Genomic DNA, 21,338 nt, shown 5'->3' on the forward strand with positions numbered 1-21,338 from the left:
CCTACAGAACATCCAGGAGAAACGGGATCAGAGAGAAGAGTACTTTAGAGGGAGCATCTCTAGGAGAGTAGAGATTCTTTTAGGCTTGGAGATGCAGCTCAGTGGTAGGAAGGTTATCTAGCATGTGAGAGGCCTGGGTTCAATCCTCAACACTACAAAAAAAAAAAAAGTAAACTTAGGATACCAGACAGGTTTTATTGTATAGAAAAACTAAAGTGAGGAGACTAAAGAATAAAACTTACCAAGTAAAAATTAATTGCAGAGTAAAAAAGAAAAAGGAACAGTATCCTCTTAATACATCTTTTATATGGTGTTCATTAGTGAACAATATTAACTAATTGCCAACCTCATTAAGTTATTTTGATAATGAAAATATAAATATGAATTAAACCTAAAACTGAAAACTATATTATGAATGTAACTATATCAGGAAAAACTTGGAGAAGTAACTTTAAGAAAGCGAGTACGTTCATCTTTAATGACAGAAAAATGTTAAGAAGTGGTTAAAAAGATAACGAAACACATAGCACGCACTGATATGCATATAAGAACTCCTTAGGAAAACTACCTATTTAAAGTCATTTCAATTGTTTAACTTTTTAAATTTATGTGTACCTTCTACTTCAAATTGTGATGGAGAAGCAGCAGTAGGAAAAGCAGGAAGAACAGGAGAAAGAAAGGTGGGGAAGGAAGAGAAATATAGTACAGGATGCCTAAACTAAATGTGGTAGAGATGTAGACTAGTGGTTCTTAATTAAGCAGACATGAAACCTGCAGGGCCTGGTGTAACTCACCACTTCTAAAGGTTATACCAAGTACTGCCAGTTCTACTCTTGACTCAAAATTAGGACAATATTCTACCATGATCTTAAAAGATACTAATTGAAATAATGCTCCAAAATAACATGCAAAAGGTCTATTTCAACAAACTAAGGTGCCAGGGTGTTATTGCTTCTATCCAGGTGTACCCCCAACCCCTAAGCTGCATGTGTTCATAGCTGGGGTTTTGGGCAGTGACTGGGTTGTGGGTGGGTGATATTAACTTAGCTCTCTGATTGGTTTAGCATACTGTGTGTGTGATGATGGATTTACTGAAGTAGGAAGACCCACCATGGGTGTGAGTGGCACCAACCAATAGGCTTATAGCCGGGATGGACTAAAAAGGGAAAGCAGAGGGAAGGTTGCCACCTCTTACCTGCCACACCATGGACTATTTCTTCTCTGCCACTGTCACCGTCTTGGAACCAGTCACCTATGGACTGAGACCTCTACAAACTGAGCTGAAATAAACCTTTCCTCCTTTAACTTATGGTATCAGATATTTTGTTCCAGCAACAAGAATGTAACCAAGACAAGGTGTTATATTGTAGGTCACACAGATTTCAAGCTCTAGTGTTGGACAAGCAAAGAATTACAGAGTATACACCAATGATGAAAGAAAAGCAGCCAGATTTATTAGTGATTAGGAGCAGGGAAATGGTCCTGGGATGACACAGAAGTCACACTGCACACCAGGCAGCCTGACCAAGCTTTTGGGCTCCAGGGTGAGAAAGAAGGCACATGCTTTGGTCTGGGGTTACACAGAATGGAGCTAGGGTGCAGCCCGAGCTCCAGTGGGTGAGGGGAGTGACTCCTTGGCCCCTGTTGTTTCACCTGCACTACCAGTCTTTCATAATCTTTTTTAAAACTCCCTTGTTTACATCACAAATCATTTCCTGATCTAATGTTTAAATGCTAGGAGTCTATCCGCTATTTTTAAAAAACAAAGCAAACATTTTCTATTTTCCCTAATGCTGAAATCACGAACTGATCCATTTCTCCTTTTCTCCCCACTAAGACGGTGTTATTTTGTACTTCGGGACAGCCTTAACCTCACTGTGTAGTCCAGGCTTTCCTCCTATGGCAATCTGAGGAACCCACCAAAGCCTACACGGTGATCCATTTCTTTTCTAAACTATACTGTTTTACAAATTATTCAAGAATTCTTCAACTCAGATTATTAAAAGTACTAATTTACACTGACAAGTCAAAGTTTAGCATTTGTGTATCTTAATTTATTTGATTATATTAAAAAACTAGCTAATTAAAAAAATACAGCACTCTTTGTGTACCGCGAAGCTATTGTTTATACTTCTTTTACGTACCACAGCCTTCCTCCTCACCTTTCCCATCTTCACCAGTCCAGTGGAGAGCATGGACCTAGTTCCAATCTTCACTGCACTATTCCTAATTGTGTGAGTGAACAAATTACTTAAAACTACCTGCAATATTTCCCTAATAGAAGTGTTATACAGATTCAATAAAATGCCTTGTGTAGTATTCAAGTTTAAGCAGATAGTGAAGCTGGATGTGGTGGCACACATGTATTTAATCCCAGCACGAGGCCAAGGCAGGGGAACTGCCTGTGACTTCAATGCCACCCAGCAACGTATTATGTGTTCAAGCCCAGCCTGAATTACACAGTAAGACCCTGTCTCAACAAACCAAACCAAACCAAACCAAGCCAGCAGATAGTCAAGAAAATATAAATCCCCTAGCCTTCCAAAACCTTATATAAACCATTTTATTTTACTTCCAATTCTTCAAGCATAATATTATGCAATTCAAAATTTAACATTTACAATCTGAAACTGCCTACCAATCTTTAAGGGTCTTAACTTTTGTAAGTCCACAAACAAAACTAAGCTCACTGGTAGTACATTTCCCAATACACCAGATGGGCAGCAGGCCCCCAGCATATAATCAATGAATTAGGTGAAGCCAGAAAATGTGTGTTATAATCTATTCTGTGCTTTCTCAAAATGCCTGTTAAAATCTAACCCTAACTTACTCCTATCATGATGGCACTTAGAGATAGGGACTTTCTAAAATAATTAAGTTAAGATCTGGCTACTGAAGTGTAGGCTAACCCAGTGACTGGCATCTTCACAGGTAGAGAGACTAGGACAGACTTGCAGAGAAGGAAGACCATATGAAGACCCAAGAACAAGGCCATCTGCGTCCAAAGAGAAGCCTGGAGCCCTCCTCTCACCCCTTCAGAAGAAACCAACCCTACAAATCAGTCACCTTCACCTTTTAGACTCAAGAAATGTGCAAAAATAAGTTGTGTAAAACAACTGTCTGTGGTATTTTTATGGCAGCCCTAGCAAACCACTAAGAGTATACAGAAATCATCTTCTTTCTTTTTAACAAGGCTCTGCCATCATTAAAGGTTAACAAGTATATACTTGAGAAAAAAAAATTCTAAGACCCATGATACCTTTATGATTTTTTAAAATTAATTTTTTTCTATAGACAAAATACTTACACCAAACTGATAAATAGCAGTCACCTGTATTAACAGGGAGAAAATACTTCTACATAACTTTTTTATGAGAACATCTGTTACTTCAACAATCGTAGTTTAAGAAAATACCCTCAACCTCTACTTCTCCTGAAGCCAAGTTATACAAAAGCCACAAATACTGGAATCCGTGGTGGCAGCAACACTTACTTTTTGGTTGAAAACGGCTGTCACTCACCACATTGCAGAGTTGACTTTCTATAAACTGTCACCTAAGTACTAACATATGGTATCAGTAAATTTCATAAGTCACTTTAAGTAGCACTAAACACTGAAATAAGAAAACTGGAATTAGAAATGCTTAGGATGGAATTCTGATCTTTAAACTCACCATGGGACTCCAGACAAAGCAGCAAGTTATGCCCCAGCTTTCCTTCCTATAAAATGAAGACATTCTACAATTAGAGCAGATTTCATGAAATTAATTGTCTATATATTTAATTTATCCTTTCTTCCTATAAAGAGATCAGTTTTTAAGTTGAATATGTTTGACACATACAAGTCATTTTATGTAACTGATTTATACTTGAATGAACACAAGTAATTTTTAAAAAGGTAGGCCTGGTGGCACCTATCTGTAATCCCACCACTCAGGAGGCTGAGTCAGGAGGATCACTAAGTTCAAGGTAGCCTGGGCTATACAGGAACTCAAGGCCAGCCTGAACTACATAGTGAAACCATTGCTCAAAAAAAAAAAAATACAAAAATGAGCAATCACCTCACTAACAAGTATTATTTTAGTAAATCTGACTTGTCATGGGCTAAGTGACATCAATCTTTGTTATCTATTCTTCACATTTCATATGTGATTGCTTCTGTAAGAAAAAGATAATTTAAAATATATTTTAATTTATTCTTCTTTTTCTAGATTTCTGTGTGTGTACCTGGAGTACTGTAGGTTGAACTGAAGGCCTTCAAACTTAGCTAGAGTCCTTTAATTTTTCAATTTTCAAAGAGTCTCACTAAAACACTAACTTAACCAGGCTGGGCTTAAATCTGATCTTTCTGTCTCTGCCCTGTTTCTAGATTTGGGTTTTTTGTTGTTGTTTTTTGGTGCCAGGGATCAAACTCACGACCTCGTGTTTGCCAAGCAGGCACCTATGCCACTAAGCTGAACCCCAGCCACTCTAGATTTTTTAATTAATTAATTCAACTGAAAACAATCAGAAAATTAGTTGGATATATTTCATAACAGACTAACTCAAAATATAACAATTCATGATCTTCTGTATGAGAGGTGACATGCTAAATTCCAGGAAAAAATAGTAAATCTTTTTTAAAATTGTTATAATAAACAACATCTTAAAAACGCCCAAAGTAATTGTTTTATTTGAACCAAGAACATATGTGGATTCCTATGAACACACAACAGCATGAATTTTACAAAACAAGCAAACTTTTTAAAAACTCAGTTACAAAGAAAGTCAAAATTTAAGACACTCAAAACCTAAAATATGGGAATACATAACTAATTCAATCTCCATATTCTCTTTACCTTTCAACTAATAAAAGCAAGTTTTTTTTTTTCTACTTTTTTTTTTTTTTTTGTCTTTTTCATTTTTATCGGTACCAGGGATCGAACTCACGACTGCCTGCTTGCAAGGCAGGCGCTTATGCCGCTGAGCTAAATCCCCAGCCCCTTATTTTTCTACTTTCAAATTACTTTAACTGAACTAGTCTCCTTTTAACTTTAGAAGTTACTATACAAACATATGAATTATATTCTCAGGAAACTCTTAATGAATCTCCTGTTGAACTAAATTCTCCTAATTGTGAGGTCTCCCTATTTAAACTTCTTTAAGTCAATTAAATATTTGTAGCTTGTCCCTAAAGTATATATTATCAGGTATGGCACAATGCTTAGGCCACAGATAAGTATATGATAATTCTTGTTTAACATTAAGGACCTACCAGTTTCACAATTACAAAAAAAGTTTTAAGAATCACAATTACATGACCTATAGAACTTATATATTTCCATTAAATGAGCGCGTAGCTTTCTATGGTAAATGCTTCAGAATTTGGTGGTAAGGCATACAGTTTTATGAAAAATTAAATCAGATGCCAGAGAATTAAAATATGCCATGAAGATATAAAATGGGGATTTCATGGCTCCAAAAAGTCTTGTTCTTCTGCAGCTCAGCATTAGCCCTAAAACAGCAAAAGAAAACTCTACTCCAGCTACTGAGTCAAGTGCAGATTTCACACACACGTTTAACACAGAGTTTCTATGAAGGGGGGATTTCACATGAACTGAATCCTTCAGAACAAGATTCATTCTTTTTTGGAGACTGGCTACTTAAGTATAATTCCTATTTCACAATTTTTTGTTTCATTTTTCATGCATATAAACTTAAACCATACCTTCATATTTTTAAAACCAAAGGTATGGTAATGTTGAATTTAAATTTTTTAACATGTAATATGACTTATTAGCATTTAGAAACTTCACTAAGCTCTTAGCACCAGTTACAGCAAAGTTTTAATCAACTATGTCTGATAAAAATGCTTCCCATTACTAATATTTGTTGAAGCTATTTGCAGGGACCTTAATTCTTTTATCTTTAAGGCTTGCTAACATGGCATTACTTCTGCCAGTTTCTTTGCCAGCTTTTTCTAAACTTCTGCAGAAATACATTCAGAAAGCAGATTTGTTGGCTGCCTGGGTCTGGAATTTTTGTTTTGTTTGCTGTTTTGTGGTACTGGTGATTGAACCCAATCATACCAGCTGAGTTACATCATCAACCTCGTTTTTTACCTATTTAAAAAAGTCACTTCTATACATTGCTAGATGTTATCTAACACAACACTGGTATAAAAGAGCAATGGTGCGGGCCAGGGATATAGCTCAACAGGACAGGACGAAGCCCTGAGTTTGACTACCAGTACCAAAAAAATAAACAAAGACAAAATACACACATCAAATAGCAACAACAACAAAACCCCACAAAGTGCAATGGTAACACATCACACAACACAGAGACTGGTATGCTCCATACAAGATACAGTCCTCTTTGCTCCAATAAGGGAAAGGCTAAGCCAGCCTACAGATCACAGTGGTAGTGCTTGCACATAAGCGGTAAGAATCTATGTAGGAAAGGAGCTGCACAGCAGTAGCCTGAGCTACATGAGCGGCTAAGGCCAAGGACCCGAAGTTCAAGATTAGCCTGGATAACTTTGTGAGTCCCTGTCTCAAATAAAAATTTAGAAACAAAAACAAAGGTCTAGGAATATAGTTCAATGGCAGAGTGACCCTGGATTCAATCCCCAGTACCACAAAATAAATGAGTCAATCAAACAAACCAACCTTGGCTAGAAACCAGAGAACAAAATCATAATCCAAGCACCTCCAAAGTTTTCAGCCAAGACACCTAAGATTCTAGGTCTCAGGCTTTTAATTCAACTAAATGATTTCGGCCTAATTCAGCTCTAAAACTCTATGGCTGTATACGTTTATCAGGAACAGTAACATGGGAAGGTCAGACGTAAATTTCAACAGCCATATGACCCTGAGGGACTTAACCTCAGTGCTTTGCTTTCCTGGTTTGTGCTGTATCAGTATATATAATACTTCCCAGTATCTATAAGACTAGTTTTCTAGTCCCATGTTACATTTCACTGGATCATATGAGATGACATGTGAAGGGCTACACGCAGCTCTGTGGCTAATATGTATCACACCAGTGTATAACCATCAGTACATATCATGCTTCACACCTTCCATTCCACTGGACTGCATGAGATGAAATATGAAGTGCTGCACACAGTGCAGAGTCTGGTACACAGAAGCCACTCGATAAATCTTAAGCACCCTGAACTCCGGATTAAAAACACTGCTGTGTTACCAATGCACTACAAGCAGGCTATGTGCACAAGAAGTGCTCTCAGGGAAAGCACAACTGCTGGACAGGAAACGCTGGGGCCATTGTTCTACAGGAAATGGAGTCCTAAGAAAGTCGGACTGGAACTTAAGATTCTGAAGAGTTATGACCAAGTTGCAGAAGAAAAATGACATAACTTTTTTGTTTCTGTTACATAGCAAGACAGGCTCTTGCTATGTGATTCAGGCTGGCCTCAAACTCAGGGCGACCCACCAGCCTCAGCTTCCCAAATGATAAGATTATAGGCATGTGCCACCATGCCTATTTATGACTATATTTGAACACATGTAGATTATTGTGCATGAATATTGATTTTTATACATGAATGAATAAATATATTGTTGAGCATGATAAAGGTAGATCACTGTACATGCAAAAACAAGACATCCCTTAAAAATAATCCCATTGTGTCTTTTGGAGAAAAATTAATATAAGATACAGTCTTATTTTGGGGGAAGTACAGTAACAGTAGTAATACATTACATACTATTAAACTACTAGAATAAAACAAGTATTTAATTCAAAACTACTAACAGAAAAGTTAACACATGGATGAGGCAGCTTTTATCATCTGAGTTAAAAACATTCCATTTTGCACACACCTCAGTATTTTAATTATTTTAAATATATGAGTGGCTGGTATGTAGAATACAAAAATGAACATGATGGATATGATGAATGGTTAAGTTCTTTATCTTTCCAGATCCAATAAATTTAAGATGTTCAATCAAATAATCCCCCTCACAAAAATCACACTAGAAAGCTAATTTGGGAGTGACTTCTCCAATCACAAAAGCAATGCTGTCTACTGTGTTCTCTTTTACACGGTGGCCTTCCTGCACTCCCAGGATAGGTGTACTCCTTTCCCTCCTTTTACTTGGTCCAAATTTGCTCTGAAGAGTCTGTTTCTTTTCTAATCGCCAATAAAACGTTTCTACTGTTTGCACCTGGCTTGACCAATTCTTTGCTCGGAACAGAAGAACCTAGAAACCACCTCCAAAATGAGACTCCAGCACTCCAAACCCAGTGACATATTTGGCTTAGCCAGGCTGGAGAGCAGGCAAAGCCCTTGGGGCACTTTTTGCCTGTTTCTAAAATACGCTTTGGAACTCACATTTCTGTTCTCCATGATCCTTTGCTCAACTTTCTCATTCTTTGGGGGAAAAAACAGCCGTTGTAACTTGGCAACCTGCCTAAGTAGCCAGCTACCTGAGTTTACTCCCTTTCCTGCTCAAAGCCTCATCTACACTTTCCCCTCCCATGGCTGTTCCTTTCCAGGACGCTATCTTAGGGCCAGTATCGTCTCATCACATGGCTGGGTACTGTTTTGGGTCAGCCACCATTTGCTTCTAGATCCCTTCTTTGTTTCTTCTAAGCAAATGCAGGTAGAAACGTATGCTTGATGGCCTGAGCAAAACAAAGAACAGTCAGTACTCAAGAGAGTGTGAGTCAATGGTTCTTTTCCTGCGGATAGGTCTGTGCAATTACTCCAGCGAGCTGAAGATTCCCCAAGCAGAAGAAAATGAGTAAGTCACAAAAGAAAGTAGCGAGAGGTTTCTTTATAAGATGACAAAAAGCAGGCCAGGGATTTAGCTCAGCAGCATAAGCACCTGCCTGGAAAGTGTAAGGTTTGATCCCTGGTACCACCAAAAAAAAAAAAAGTGACAAAAAGCATAGCAAAGTGGGGCTGGAGGTTTAGCTCAGCGGCATAAGCACCTGCCTTGCAAGCAGGCGGTCGTGAGTTCGATCCCCGGTACCGATAAAAATGAAAAAGACAAAAAAAAAAAAAAAAAAGCATAGCAAAGCTAGCAAGTTGTAAGGCAGGGAGGGCTCCAACTCTCTGTGATGTCTTTGCTTTGTCCACTACAGGGGTAAGCTGGTCTAGGATGACTTAGGGTTATGGGGTCTTCGCTGATTGATATACTCTAAATCAAGGTCATAGCCTTTGTTGCTGGGATGAACTAAGGGTCATCTTAGACCCTTAGATTCATCTTAGCCCTTGGATGAATATGGGTCTAGGGGCTTCTAGTAAACATATGTGAGCAGGTCCCTAAAAATAGCTATTTTATATCTGCAAAGATTTCACAAAGGTCAATTTCCAGTAAGCAGGTGGTCATTTGTATAACAGTCTGCCATGCCAACCACGCCACACTAGCCACTTCATGCCCTCCATCCCTGCCTATCTCCCATCTAACAGCTTCCTCAGACATTCCACATTTGTGATCTCTCCAACGCTCTGATGTACACTCTGGCTTCACTCACTGCCTTCTCAGGGGCACACTGACTGGCCTCCCAGGCCAGCTCCTAAAATCTGAGAGGAACCTTTCCTGACCCCACAACTGCATCTTGCATGCCTATAAAACCAGACTATGTGGAGCTGGAAGCCCTTGTATTGTAGCTACACTGGCCTCTAAATGCCTGGATAGCTGGGCAATGTAAACTGAAACCCTAGATGTCTTAGCTTGCAGTTCTCTTTCTCCAGCAAGGTACCCTGGTGCTCTCTTTACAAAGCAAAGTCTTCAGTTTTGCAGCTTTGACCCTGCCAGGTCCTGTGATACCTTCAGGCTATTTTTCCTATTGTCCAACTGTAAAGTACTTAGCTTCCTTTTTTATTTTTGTGTTTGTCTGACTTTGTTTGATATCAGGTCTTGCTATGTAATTCAGGCTGCCCTTTAACTCTAACTCAGTATGTAGGCCTCAAAATCAGGTAATCCACCTGGCGTTGAGTGCTGGGATTACAGGTATGCACCACCCATGCCTCATCTTGGCTTTTTAAAGCCTATCTTTTTAGCAGCCAAGCTCACCTCTGCTCCATCTTTGCAGGCCTCAACATTACCATAGTTTGTTTTCTGCCAAACTCAAAACTCCGTGGGCCATTTGCTCTTGGTTCTCTATGAAGTGATGGCTAAAAGCCCCCAACACTACCCAAACCACAGCCTAAATGTTTGACTACCTTAAAATTGTCTCCACCAGATTCGTCTGCTATCCTTAGTCTTAGTCTCCTGCAAAGTCTCTAGAAATGAGCAGAAATGAGGACAAGTTTTCCACCACAGCATAACACACATGATCATGATCCATCTGCCAATGGAGCCTTTGTCCCCAACTGAAACCTCCTGTGCCTGGTCTTTTCCATGTGCACTTCTATCAGCATTCTGGTCTTCTGAGCTCTGATCACAATCTCCAATCAAGCTTGGCTTACAGCCTCTCCAGCTGGCATTTCCAAACCATTCCAAAATCCTCCCTATGAATCAAAGGGTTCTAAGCTACATGATTAGCTACAGTCACGGCAACAATCTCACCTCTCTGGTACCAAAATCCTTCTTACTTTCCTCATACCACTACTAGAACACAATACTGGACACAAATTAAAGGAGGAAAGGTTTATTTTGGTTCACAGTTTGTAGAGGTTCAGGTAATAGTTGGCTTATTTCAAGGCAGGGCAGCATGGCAAGGGGTGCAGAAGAGGAGAACTGCCCAAAGTATGGTGATCAAGAGGAAAAGAATGTGAAGGGGAGCAGCTTTCCAGGCTACACCCCTGTGACCTGCCCCCTTTGACCAGGATCCACCTCCCAACATCACATTTCATTATAAACCCATCAATGAACTAACCCCATGATACTCAATCACTCCCCAACAATGCAGTCACTTCCCCAAAGGCCCACCTATAAGCACATGAGGCTTGGGGAGACAAGTAAATATAAACCATAATAGCATTATAATCAATTCCAAAAATGGGAACTTTAAATCATAAGCATACATTAATTGAAAATGAGAATCATGAGTAGTATTTAACTTGAAATCATAAATATTTGCTGGGCATGTTGGCACAAGGCTGTATCGCCAGCACTTGAGAGGCTGAGGCAGGGGGATCACATGTTTAAGGCCAGCTTGAACTATATAACAAGATCTTGTCTCAAAAAACAAATCTTGTATTTTATATATGCACTGAAATATCACACTACATGCACAATTATGTACATTCAAGATCTTGTCTCAAAAAACAAATCTTGTATTTTATATATGCACTGAAATATTACACTACATGCACAATTATGTACATTATGTGGCAATCAAAAATTTTAGAAATGTTTAAGATATGAAAACGCTACTTTGATTTGATCATTATGCATTTTGTAACTATCATACTATACTCCACAAATATGCACAAGTAAGTACATTTAAAATAAACATTGTTTATAAATAAAATATCAGTCTTGAAATTCAAAGCAAAAGAATCTTAGCTATTTAACTATTATTTCTTGCACATGACAGGCATATGCTCTACCTTTGAGCTATACCCCCAACACATAACTATGAAATTTTATAAACAAATAAACTCATTAAAATTTTTATTTAGAAGAATCTATAGTCCTACCTACTTAGGAAGTGGCACTAGGAGAATAGGCAAGTTAGGAAAACCCTATCTCAAACTTTAAACACATAAATAGGCCTGCAGAGACAGCTCCACAGAAGATGGGCTAGCATGTTTTAAAAAAAAAAAATTTACTGGGGTTAGGATAGTAGCTCAGAGATGCTGAGGATGTGTAAGGCAAGGATTCAGTCCTCAGCCTTAGCATCTCCTCCTCACAACATTGCTTGATTAACGTTAAGTAGATGAAATTTCTTTTTTCATTTTTTAGAGACAGTTTTGCTATGCAGTTCAAGCTATCCTTGAACTCACGATGTAGCCCAGGCTGGCCTGGAATTTGCAGCGATTCTCCTGCCTCTGCTGCCCATGTCTAGGATTACCAACCGATGTGCTTCCCCACGCCAGAGGCAGATGAAATTTCAATCAATACTTTTTCCCATTTTTCCAATTTAGGCCCTGCAGAATGGCTTCCCCAAAGAAGGACAGTAATAAGGGCCATTCTGCCATTTACAGGTAACAACCAAGAATACACAAATCCATGGAATGGGCTTCAGAACAATTTCCAGAGAGTTGCCCTGAAGACGCTGGGGACCTGCGCTTGGATAAGCAATATCCATATTATATCAGTGTGCGGTTCTCCAGAAAACAGTGAGGATGAAGACTCACCAAAAAACTCTGTACCTTGGTACTACTGCACCCCTGTTAGCACATTCACATCGGCAAGCAGAGAATGTGGGTAGGAACTTTCTCCTTTTGTGTCTTAGTTACATTTTATATTCAATAACTATCTCTGAAAATTGGTCTATTTATTGTTTAAGAAAACATTTATTCTTGAAATTAGGACATTTCAAACTCACTGTTTACTAGAAACATCCAATAGCTAAAACATTCAGACAATACTGGAAGATCATAAAATCCTAATAGAATTTTAAAATATAAAACTCACCTAATTTCTATAAATTTCACTGAATTCCTTTAAATTTTCACTTTAAAAATACTGCCTCAGAAGATGTTTAAAAAGGAGAGTAAGGATATAACTTTACTTTTAAAGAAACATAAAAATGTTTGTAAAAACATCATACATTTAGTAATCGTAACACAGACGTGGCAAATAGGAGAAAGGCTGAGCTAGAGCCTCGGGAAATGCAATACGCGAGCAGGCAGTGCGGCACACGGCTAAGGGGGGTCTCCCTGGAGCCCACAAATCCACATAACCCAGGCAACGTACCGGCACTGTCTCAAAGAAAAAGCACACCTGACATATGACAACGCACAGTACATGATAAAAATAAGTGTTGCTGGCACACATGCGTACAACACGCTACGTTCTATCGCAGTTTTACAGCGTTCTCTTCCTACCTGCAGAGAAGTCTGCTGCGAAAGGGTGCGCGGGGCGGACTGTGCTGAGTCTGCAGCCGCTCACAGCCCTACACCGCCTCGAGGAGCCAAGTGACGGCCCGAGAACTTCCATAATTTCAGTCTACGTCACAGTGATCCAGGGCGAACATCTCAAATATTAGTACCTCACTACCATAAAGCAGTATTCTTGAATTATAACACTGGTTAACCCATTCATTTTAAGAAAAGCTGCACTTCAGCAGACCTCTTAAACCTAAAACTGAAGGAACAACTCTTTACAGTATGTTTTAGAATACTGAGTTTTATGTCGTGAGAATCTTACCTCATTAAACAAACATTAGTTTTACCCTTCCAATTCTTTTTCACCAATGAAACTGCCATCCTTCTGATCATGAATCCCTGGAGTTTTTCCTCTAACATCCTCATTTTGTTCGTATCTAACCAAGCCTCCAATCCTGCCATCTTCCTCCCAGTTATGTCCACATCCTCCCTTGACTTTCTATTCCCTGGGTCTCTGTGCAAGGCCTTAGAACCTTACACTAATCTTAATCCCAATTACACTTAAAAAATAAGAATAGAGGCTGGGAACTTTGCTCAGCAGCGTAAGCACAAGATGGCGAGTTCGATCTCTGGTACCAAAAAAAAAAAAAGAATAAAATGAATTAAATAACTCGGTCGCCTAGAAAGATGATACAATAGTGAAATAAGTCTAATGCATTCTCTTTCACCTTTATTATTCCAGTGTTTTTTGTTTTTGGAGACAAAGTTGTAAAGAAAAACACAAAGAAAACTGTAGTCCAGCAGACTGGCAAAGCCACAGACTGCCTCAGCCTCCTGATGTTTTCCTATTGTTTTCACAAAATATTGTATCAACTTTCAAAAAGGCACACGTCATTTTTGATCCTGATTTATGTCAGGGAGGAAAAACTTTTCCTCCACCCACTTGGGCTCAGTACCTAGGGCCTGCAAATTAAACTACAAGACAGGTTAGCAGAAGAAAAGTCAAAACAATCTTTATTAGTATCTACATACACAAGAGTTCATAGAAAAGAACTGAAATTCTGAGGAACAGTTAGACAGGGGCTTATATATCATTTTAATAGAAAGGAGAGGTTAGACTTGAATGGTAATAAATCACAAGGAAAGTACTAGGAAAAACAGGAGAAAACTAATGGAAGATGAGGATTATTTTAGTAAGGTCTCTTTATACAAACTCATCTCTCTGCCAGCTCTCAGTTTCTGGAGAAAAACTTACTCTTCTTTTCCTGATTTAGCACAGAAATACCTCTCAAAGCAAACTTCGTATCTGGCTCCAAGGCAGACGCAGTCAAAAACTCTTCCTGCATTAGTTGATGCTCAATTGTCTTAAACTCTGAACAATTTTTACATCAGTATGGCTTAGTTTGAGGTAGGATATTTGGATTTCCTTCATCTAATTTTAGCTTTTTATATAAACACTTAAGAATTCAGAATTTTTTATTTTTTGCCCGTAATGGAAGAGAACTGACAACAGAAGACATATCATAATTATTAGACAAACTGAAAGACAAATGCAAGGATAGACAGCACTTCAAACTAATGAAGGCAGTGAAACTTACTGAAAGAAATCTTAGACTGAGATATCCTAATGAATTTTCTCAAACTCAACAAGCAATGGGTAAACAATATACTTCTAAAAACAAAAAGGAAATACAGTGTTCTCATTCAGCAGAAAAAGACTCTGTCATGCAGTATTTTTACAGTAGGAATGTGGATAATGATTTGCTAAAGGGACAGATACAGGTTTTCTTTTGGCCCTTACATTTGAATGCTTCATCTTTGCTTTACACATTTCATCAGTCCGCAAGTTTTGAAAACTACACAGAGAGATAATGGGAAGGAAACTAAAAATTCTTTGGACTTACTCTAGCTGGTGAATCAGGAAGAGAAGAGTAAGTTGATACGAATTTTTACACAAGTTTTTTACAAAAACTCTGGCCAAAAATACTAGGCCTAACTGAAGGGAATGGGCTGAAATACAATAGGCCTTCAAAATCCATCTACCTGGAAACTTTTCTCTTTATCAGAGCTCACTGTTACAGTGTTGGTCTTCAACTGGCCAAGTATATTATCCAGCAAGAAACTGTCCTTAGGCGGGGCTACGTGGAGCAGCCTATAACTTGGGAGGCTGAGGAAAAAAAATCATTAAAAGTTTAAGGCCAGCCTGGGCTATATAGTGAGTTAAAATCTGAACTACACAGCAAGACCCTGTCTCCAAAAACAAAGAAAGAAAAAAAAGAAACTGGGATTCTTAGGAAAAGTAGGAGTATTTTCACAAATGGGGAAGCCAAGAGAAATCAATCACATATAACCAAGATTTCAAACAAGTCCATGATTCTGACCATACTAACAAAACAGTGGTTTTCTTAGCTTAATGTATTCTCAAACAGAACTGAATAAAAAAATTGACCTTGGGGCTGGGGATTTAGCTCAGCGGCATAAGCGCCTGCCTTGCAAGTGTGTGGTCTTGAGTTCGATCCCTGGTACCGGTAAAAATACAAAAAAAAAAAAAAAAAAATTGACCTTAAGTGATCTGTCATTTAAAAAGATTACAGGAGAATTTAATAGATACATTCAAAAAGAGGTTCACAAATTAAACTTACAAAAAACCTTAAACATAGCCTATGATTGACACTAAAGCAAAGAAAGCTTTCAGTATATACCAAAAGCTTTAGTTACAAAATTGAAATCCTGAAGAAAATTCTACAAGCAAATAAGAACTTGTAAGGTGATTTTTTTCTTACCTTCTAACCCCACTGTTCTAAAGCCACAGATCTCAAAGTGAGAAATGAGGTATTCTTTTAACTAGTAGGCTATAATTCTAATGTTTGCCTAAAGTATTGAAGTGTGATTCACTGTAGGGCTGATATTTAACTAAATGGATGAAATTTGTTTTTCATTTTTCTAAGGATATGCGGAAACATTTGCTACATTTAAATTCTTACTAAGTCAGGTGTGGTGGTGCACTCCTGTGATCCCAGCACTTGGGAGGCTGAAGCAGGAGAACTGCTCGCAGGTGTGAGACCAGCCTGGGCACCAGCCTGAAACTTAAGACCTTGTCTCAAAAACACACACACACAAATTTCTTATTAAAAACCTCCAATAATTTCTTTTACATTATGGCTTCATCCTTATGTTTTTACAACATGTTTTTATTCTTTATTAACTATATTAACTTTAAAATATAAAAAATGAAAATAAAAGCCAAGAGTGGTGATACTCACCTGTAATTCCAGCATTTGGGGTGACTGAGGCAGGGGAATCACAGTTCAAGCCCAGTCTGGGCAAATTAACAACTTAATGAGACCACCTCAAAATACAAGAAGGCTAGTAATATAGCTGAGTGAGAAGGCCCTGGGTTCAAACCTCACTACCCCAAAAAGAAAAACAATCCTTCCAACCTAGATGGCAAACAGCAATAATTCTAAATATACTGAGGGCTAAGAGAATCCTTAAAAGAAAATTGCTTTGTAAAATATGTTGCAGCGTAAATCTAATTATTAAATTACTTTAAAATTTTCAATGAAAATGTTAATCCCTCTCAAAAGAACTCTCCAATGTCTCAAATTAGTAAATATTTTATGTGTCTCATCTTTCAAAAGTCATTTACAGCACCACCAATATTAATTTCTAATTTCTTGTCACCTAAAATTATTCACTTTTACTTACAAAAACTGTTGTTCAAATTCATAAAATTCTAAATTTCCTTTTGAATAAACAAATATAAGAGTATAAAGTTATTTCTTTTGTCTCTTTTCCAATGGCTAATGCTGAGTAGTACAGTACTGGATTGAAGGTTGTGGACCAGAATACTGGGCCTAACTGGGAATGCAGGGCTGAAGCAGAGACTGAGATTTATAGTCCTTCAACAGCCACAGTTCTGTCAGCACTTCCACTACTGCTCCAGTGGCCCTGAGCAAACTTCAGAGCAAGGCCAAGTCTTCCTGATTTTCTGCTTCCCCTTCTTCACACCTCTCCAGGCTTGGATGCCAATGCTCAGCAATTCCAACTCCCTAAACCTACATTAGTTCTAGTCTCCAAAACTGATTCCTTTTTCCTCTCAAACACATATCCATCCATTCCTGGAGGCCTGTTGCCAACTGTTCATCAGATGACTGACTCTAAGTACTAATGCCATAGTATCCCCCAGCAAATTACTTGCTAATTGCAAAAGGAAATGCTTTAATGGAAAGAAGGCTTGTGGCCATCTTATCCAAGAGATCAAAACTTAGGGTTACTAATAGACAATCCTCCTTTAGGTATCTTCTTGTGTTATGCAATATGAAGAACACTGCATGACTTACATCTCAATCTATTTCAGCCTCTTTCCACAAGTTTACAGAAAATACAAGGAATAGAGTGAAATTTAAACATGAGGAGGAACCAGGACTAAAATACTGTACAGAATGTGGGCTCTTCTGCAGGATTAATACCTGGCCTCTTCAAAAAGTCAATGTCATTAAAAAAAGAACAGAAAAACGTCTACATTGAGAGACTAAGGCAAACAAATGTAATAAATAGTTCTCGGTTCTAAAGTGACTAAAAGGCCTGGGATTTTGCTCAGCTGCACAAGGACTTGCCTGACAAGTGCGAGGTCAGGAGTTCGATCCCTGGCACCAAAAAAACAAAATAAAATGACCAGAAAACGAATACAGGGAAACGTAAATATATACTATATACATATTACGTTTTAGGAAATATTTTTAACATTCTTGAATGGGACTATGGAATTGATTCACAATATACATCCTGACCGTATATAGCATCCCTAACATATTTTGAAATGTTCAGGATGTGAGACAGCTAGATAATGCAAAAGTTGCCAAATGGTTAAAAAAAAAATTGGTAGGTACGAATGTCCAAATATATTATTTAACTCTTCGACATGTTTTAAAAAATGACATGATTACTCAAAAAGTTGCAAGATCAATTACTTTAAAAGTAAAAATATAAAAACTGGCAATTTAACAGTATCTAGTGTTGTCAATGGGTAACCCCCCCCCCCGTTTTCCCCGGGCCACCAAACACCGGGCATATTAATGGTGAACAGAGCCGCGTGCGGAGGGAGACCAGGGTCCACAGCCGGCCCCTGCCCCCGCCAGACAGGTGAACCGTTCAAGCGAGGCTCTCATCTGCAAACACTGCCACCTGCATACACCACTTCGGCAAGGGTGCAGGCACAGACTCAGCGACAGCAGCGACAGCCGCGACACGCTGCGCCGGGACCGCAGAGGCGCGATGTCTGCCCCTCCCCGCGCGGCGCCGGCGCCCACGCAGGACCCGTGCGAGACCTGGGCGGCCCCGCGCCCTCGAACGCCTTGTCTAACTTTGACGCCTAAGGGCGCCAGGGAACGGCCGGTCCCTGCGAGCCCCACTCCTGCCCCGCAAACAACAAGGCCGACACTTCGAGCTGGAAGAATTTAAACCTCCGCCGAACAAAGCGCCTCGCGGCCGCAGGTCCCCACCACCGCCCGAGCGCGCGCGCGGGTCACTCAACTTGCTTCCTCCGCGCCAGGTCCGCTCGAGCGAGGACCGCGGTGGCCGGGGCTCCGGCGCCTTGCGTGCGAGCGGGCTAGAGCTAGGCAGCCGGCGCCCCGAGGGCTGCAGAGGCCGCGGGCCGCGCCCAGGCCGCGGGCGGACAATGAGGAGTGCGGGCATGCGGGCGACGCGACAGCCTACGCGCGGCCTCCTCCCAGCGGCGGGCGGCGGGGCGTGCAGACCCAGGCCGACGCGGCGGCCGCCCCGACGCCCGCAGCCGGGCGCCCAGCACCGAAAGCCGGGCCGGCGCGCGGGCCAGGCGGCCAAGATGGCGGCGCCTCCCCGCTGGGACTCCGGCCCGCGCTCGGAGCCGGGCGGCGACCGCAGGAGGCCGCGCTTGCCGCTGCGCGGGGCGGACGGGTGCGCTTACCGAGTGTGAACGGGTGGGCCTGACAGCAGGCTCAGCAGCGGCAGCAGTAGGAGGCGCGTGCGGCCAGGCGGCGGCTCCGTCGCGGAGCGGCGGCCGGGCCGGGGAGCTCCGGCGGCGGCCGGCGCGCTGCCTCATGGGTAGGCTCCGGGCCAGCGCCGCGCGTCCGCGCCCGGTCTTCGCGCCGACGCGAGCCGCCCGCCGTAGGCGCCGCGGGGCCTCGCGGGCCGGGGACTCGCTGGGCCCGCCACGCGGCCTCGGGGCCGCGCCCCGCGGGCGGTGGCCGCCCTGGAGCGGGGCTGTCCGGGGCCCGCGTTGCGCTCCGCCGCGCGGCAGCGAGCACAGCAATGAGCGGGAGGGCGCGGCCGGCGCGCACGGAGCACTTGCCGGGATGCGAGCGGGCTTCCGGGCGCTGACCGGGCCGCCGACTTGGTCTTCCAGTCCGTACCGGGCGTCCTCGGCCTCCCGCCGGCCGCCGTCTCTGGGCCTTCCTTGGAAATGCGGGGATGGGACGAGCGGCAGAAAAGCAAGTGTACTGGTGCACGCAGGAGACACCGCAGAGCAAATAAGACGGTGGCTTGGAACTCTGCCTTATGTAGCAGCTTTCACAAAGAACAATCAAATCGTGGGGAAATGGAAATGAAGAGACGCAATTTTAGGGCTCCCGGGGAGTAAAGATAAGTCTATGGGTGAGACAAACGAGGTGAGATTTCATTTTAGCCGCCTCTGCTGGGGTTACTTACCATCCCCTGTAAGGAGAATTTATACCCCATCTTTAGATGGGAGGGGGTGAAGAGCCAGAAGACTGGATAGCTCCGCTCACTGTATTTGCTTTCAAAAGGAACATTTATGGGTAAAGCCAAATTACAAAGGCCACCTGCTGAGAAGGGGCCCAGCAAATAAGAAGCAATTTGTATTTTGACTGACTCCATCCGATTGACTTGTGGAACATCTGTTTCTTAATTCTCTTGACCTTACCTTCGTATCTTTTACGATTTTCTCTTCCTTTTATTTGATACATTTTCTGCTCTTTTTACATATTGTGCGCTCACGTTGAAGGATTCGTGCATGCTCATTAAGTGAGGTTGTGAGCCAGGCTGTTCCCTGATTGATTATAATGGATACATGTAAGCAATTTTCCAGCTTCCGTTCCATAACTACTTTTGTGTTTTCCCATGTAATTTAGGCAAAACTTGTCCCTACCCCCAACAAATCTACAAAAGGCCCAACTGTCCTCAAACTATCAGAATGAGTTTTATACTTTGAACCAGTTTTCGTTTCAGAGGCCAGTGAGATGAAGGCCAACGTCGTTGTTTTACTGACAAGATTTTTCTTTGGGTAGTGTGATGTTTCAATGTGAATACTGAAAGAGCTACAATTATCTTTCTTTTTTTGCTGATGAGAACCAACAGAGAATGAAACACAACGTGGAGCATAAATGACTGGGAGAAAAAAGCAAGCGGATTCCTTAGAGCATCTTAAACATCCATATCAAACCCAAGCTGAAACCCTTGTTCTCTTTAGACTTCTCTATTATGTGAGTTTCTAAATCTCCTTTGTTGTTTAGGCTGAATGGGGTACAGAATAAATTATCGTAGTGTAAAAATAATTTTGAGTTAAAATGCATTTGAATGCCTGAAAACTGTAATCTGCCTAAAAACACAGCCTTCTACAGGAACCTAAAAGAAAATTGTTATAAATACCCCCCCCAGCAACCAGAAACAATGAGAATTGTCACCACACCTCAAGAGATACTGTTACAAAACTGTTATATTGGGGGCCGTTTATCTCTCCTAAATCTAATTTGTTTTTCTGTAAGGGGGCCATTTCTGCCTTCCTCTTCTCAAAAGTCATTTGTTTTCCCTGTAAGCAAACGCTCCTCTCCCCTTCCTCTTCAGGGAAAAAATGTACATATACAAGCTACAAATTGCAACCAACCTCCAGTCACAGGTCTTTCTAAACTCTGTTACATAAATGATTGAAATTGAAAGAGTTTTGTGTGTGATAAAAGAGAATATAAGATTAAAAATAGCCTTTATTCCAAGGACACGGAGAGGAGTCCATGACCATAGATGGCCTAGGTCCCTCTGAGCAGAACGTGGAGTATGGGAGATAGATAGATAGATAGATAGGCAGATAGATATAAAACCTCTGATGGGGGTGGCATTGATGATGCATGAGGAGCTGATTAGAGTTTTCTTCCTGCCCAAACAGGAAGGGGAGTTGCAGTTAGGGCTGAGAAAGAAGCAGAAAGTGGTAGGTGTTCTGGCTTTGGCCTTCCACCACGTTAGACCACCGCCATAACCGAACAGTAATTTATACAGGGGCAAGAATCTTTCAGAAATCTCTTGCTAATCTGAGCGTTTAATACACAAGCCCTCAATTGTTGAACCTAAGGACATGGAAAGTTTTTTTCTCTCCACAAAGGCAGTTTGAGTTGTC

At 40.9% G+C, this 21,338-nt stretch overlaps 1 protein-coding gene across 5 annotated transcripts in view; it reads right to left on the bottom strand.

Annotated features, from left to right (window-relative positions):
* Positions 1–20,820, bottom strand: part of Znf280d (zinc finger protein 280D) — a 98,766-nt gene extending 77,946 nt beyond the window's left edge. Inside the window, exons 1-2 of one of the 5 annotated variants that reach the window (XM_063254259.1) lie at positions 18,900–20,814; positions 3,675–3,720 (exon numbers count right to left, since the gene is read on the bottom strand). In XM_063254259.1, the coding sequence (XP_063110329.1) occupies positions 3,675–3,720; positions 18,900–19,034 (181 nt within the window). In that variant the 5' untranslated portion in view covers positions 19,035–20,814. Of the gene's footprint in view, positions 1–43; positions 153–3,674; positions 3,721–18,899 lie in introns of those variants that run through there. The other 4 variants (XM_063254262.1, XM_063254261.1, XM_063254260.1 and 1 more) reach the window with 4 other exon arrangements.
* Positions 20,821–21,338: the final 518 nt, after the last annotated feature.

This window comes from Cavia porcellus, unplaced genomic scaffold (genome assembly GCF_034190915.1).
Source record: "Cavia porcellus strain 051 isolate PalLab524CR breed Dunkin Hartley unplaced genomic scaffold, mCavPor4.1 scaffold_8, whole genome shotgun sequence".
NCBI lineage: Eukaryota > Metazoa > Chordata > Mammalia > Rodentia > Caviidae > Cavia > Cavia porcellus.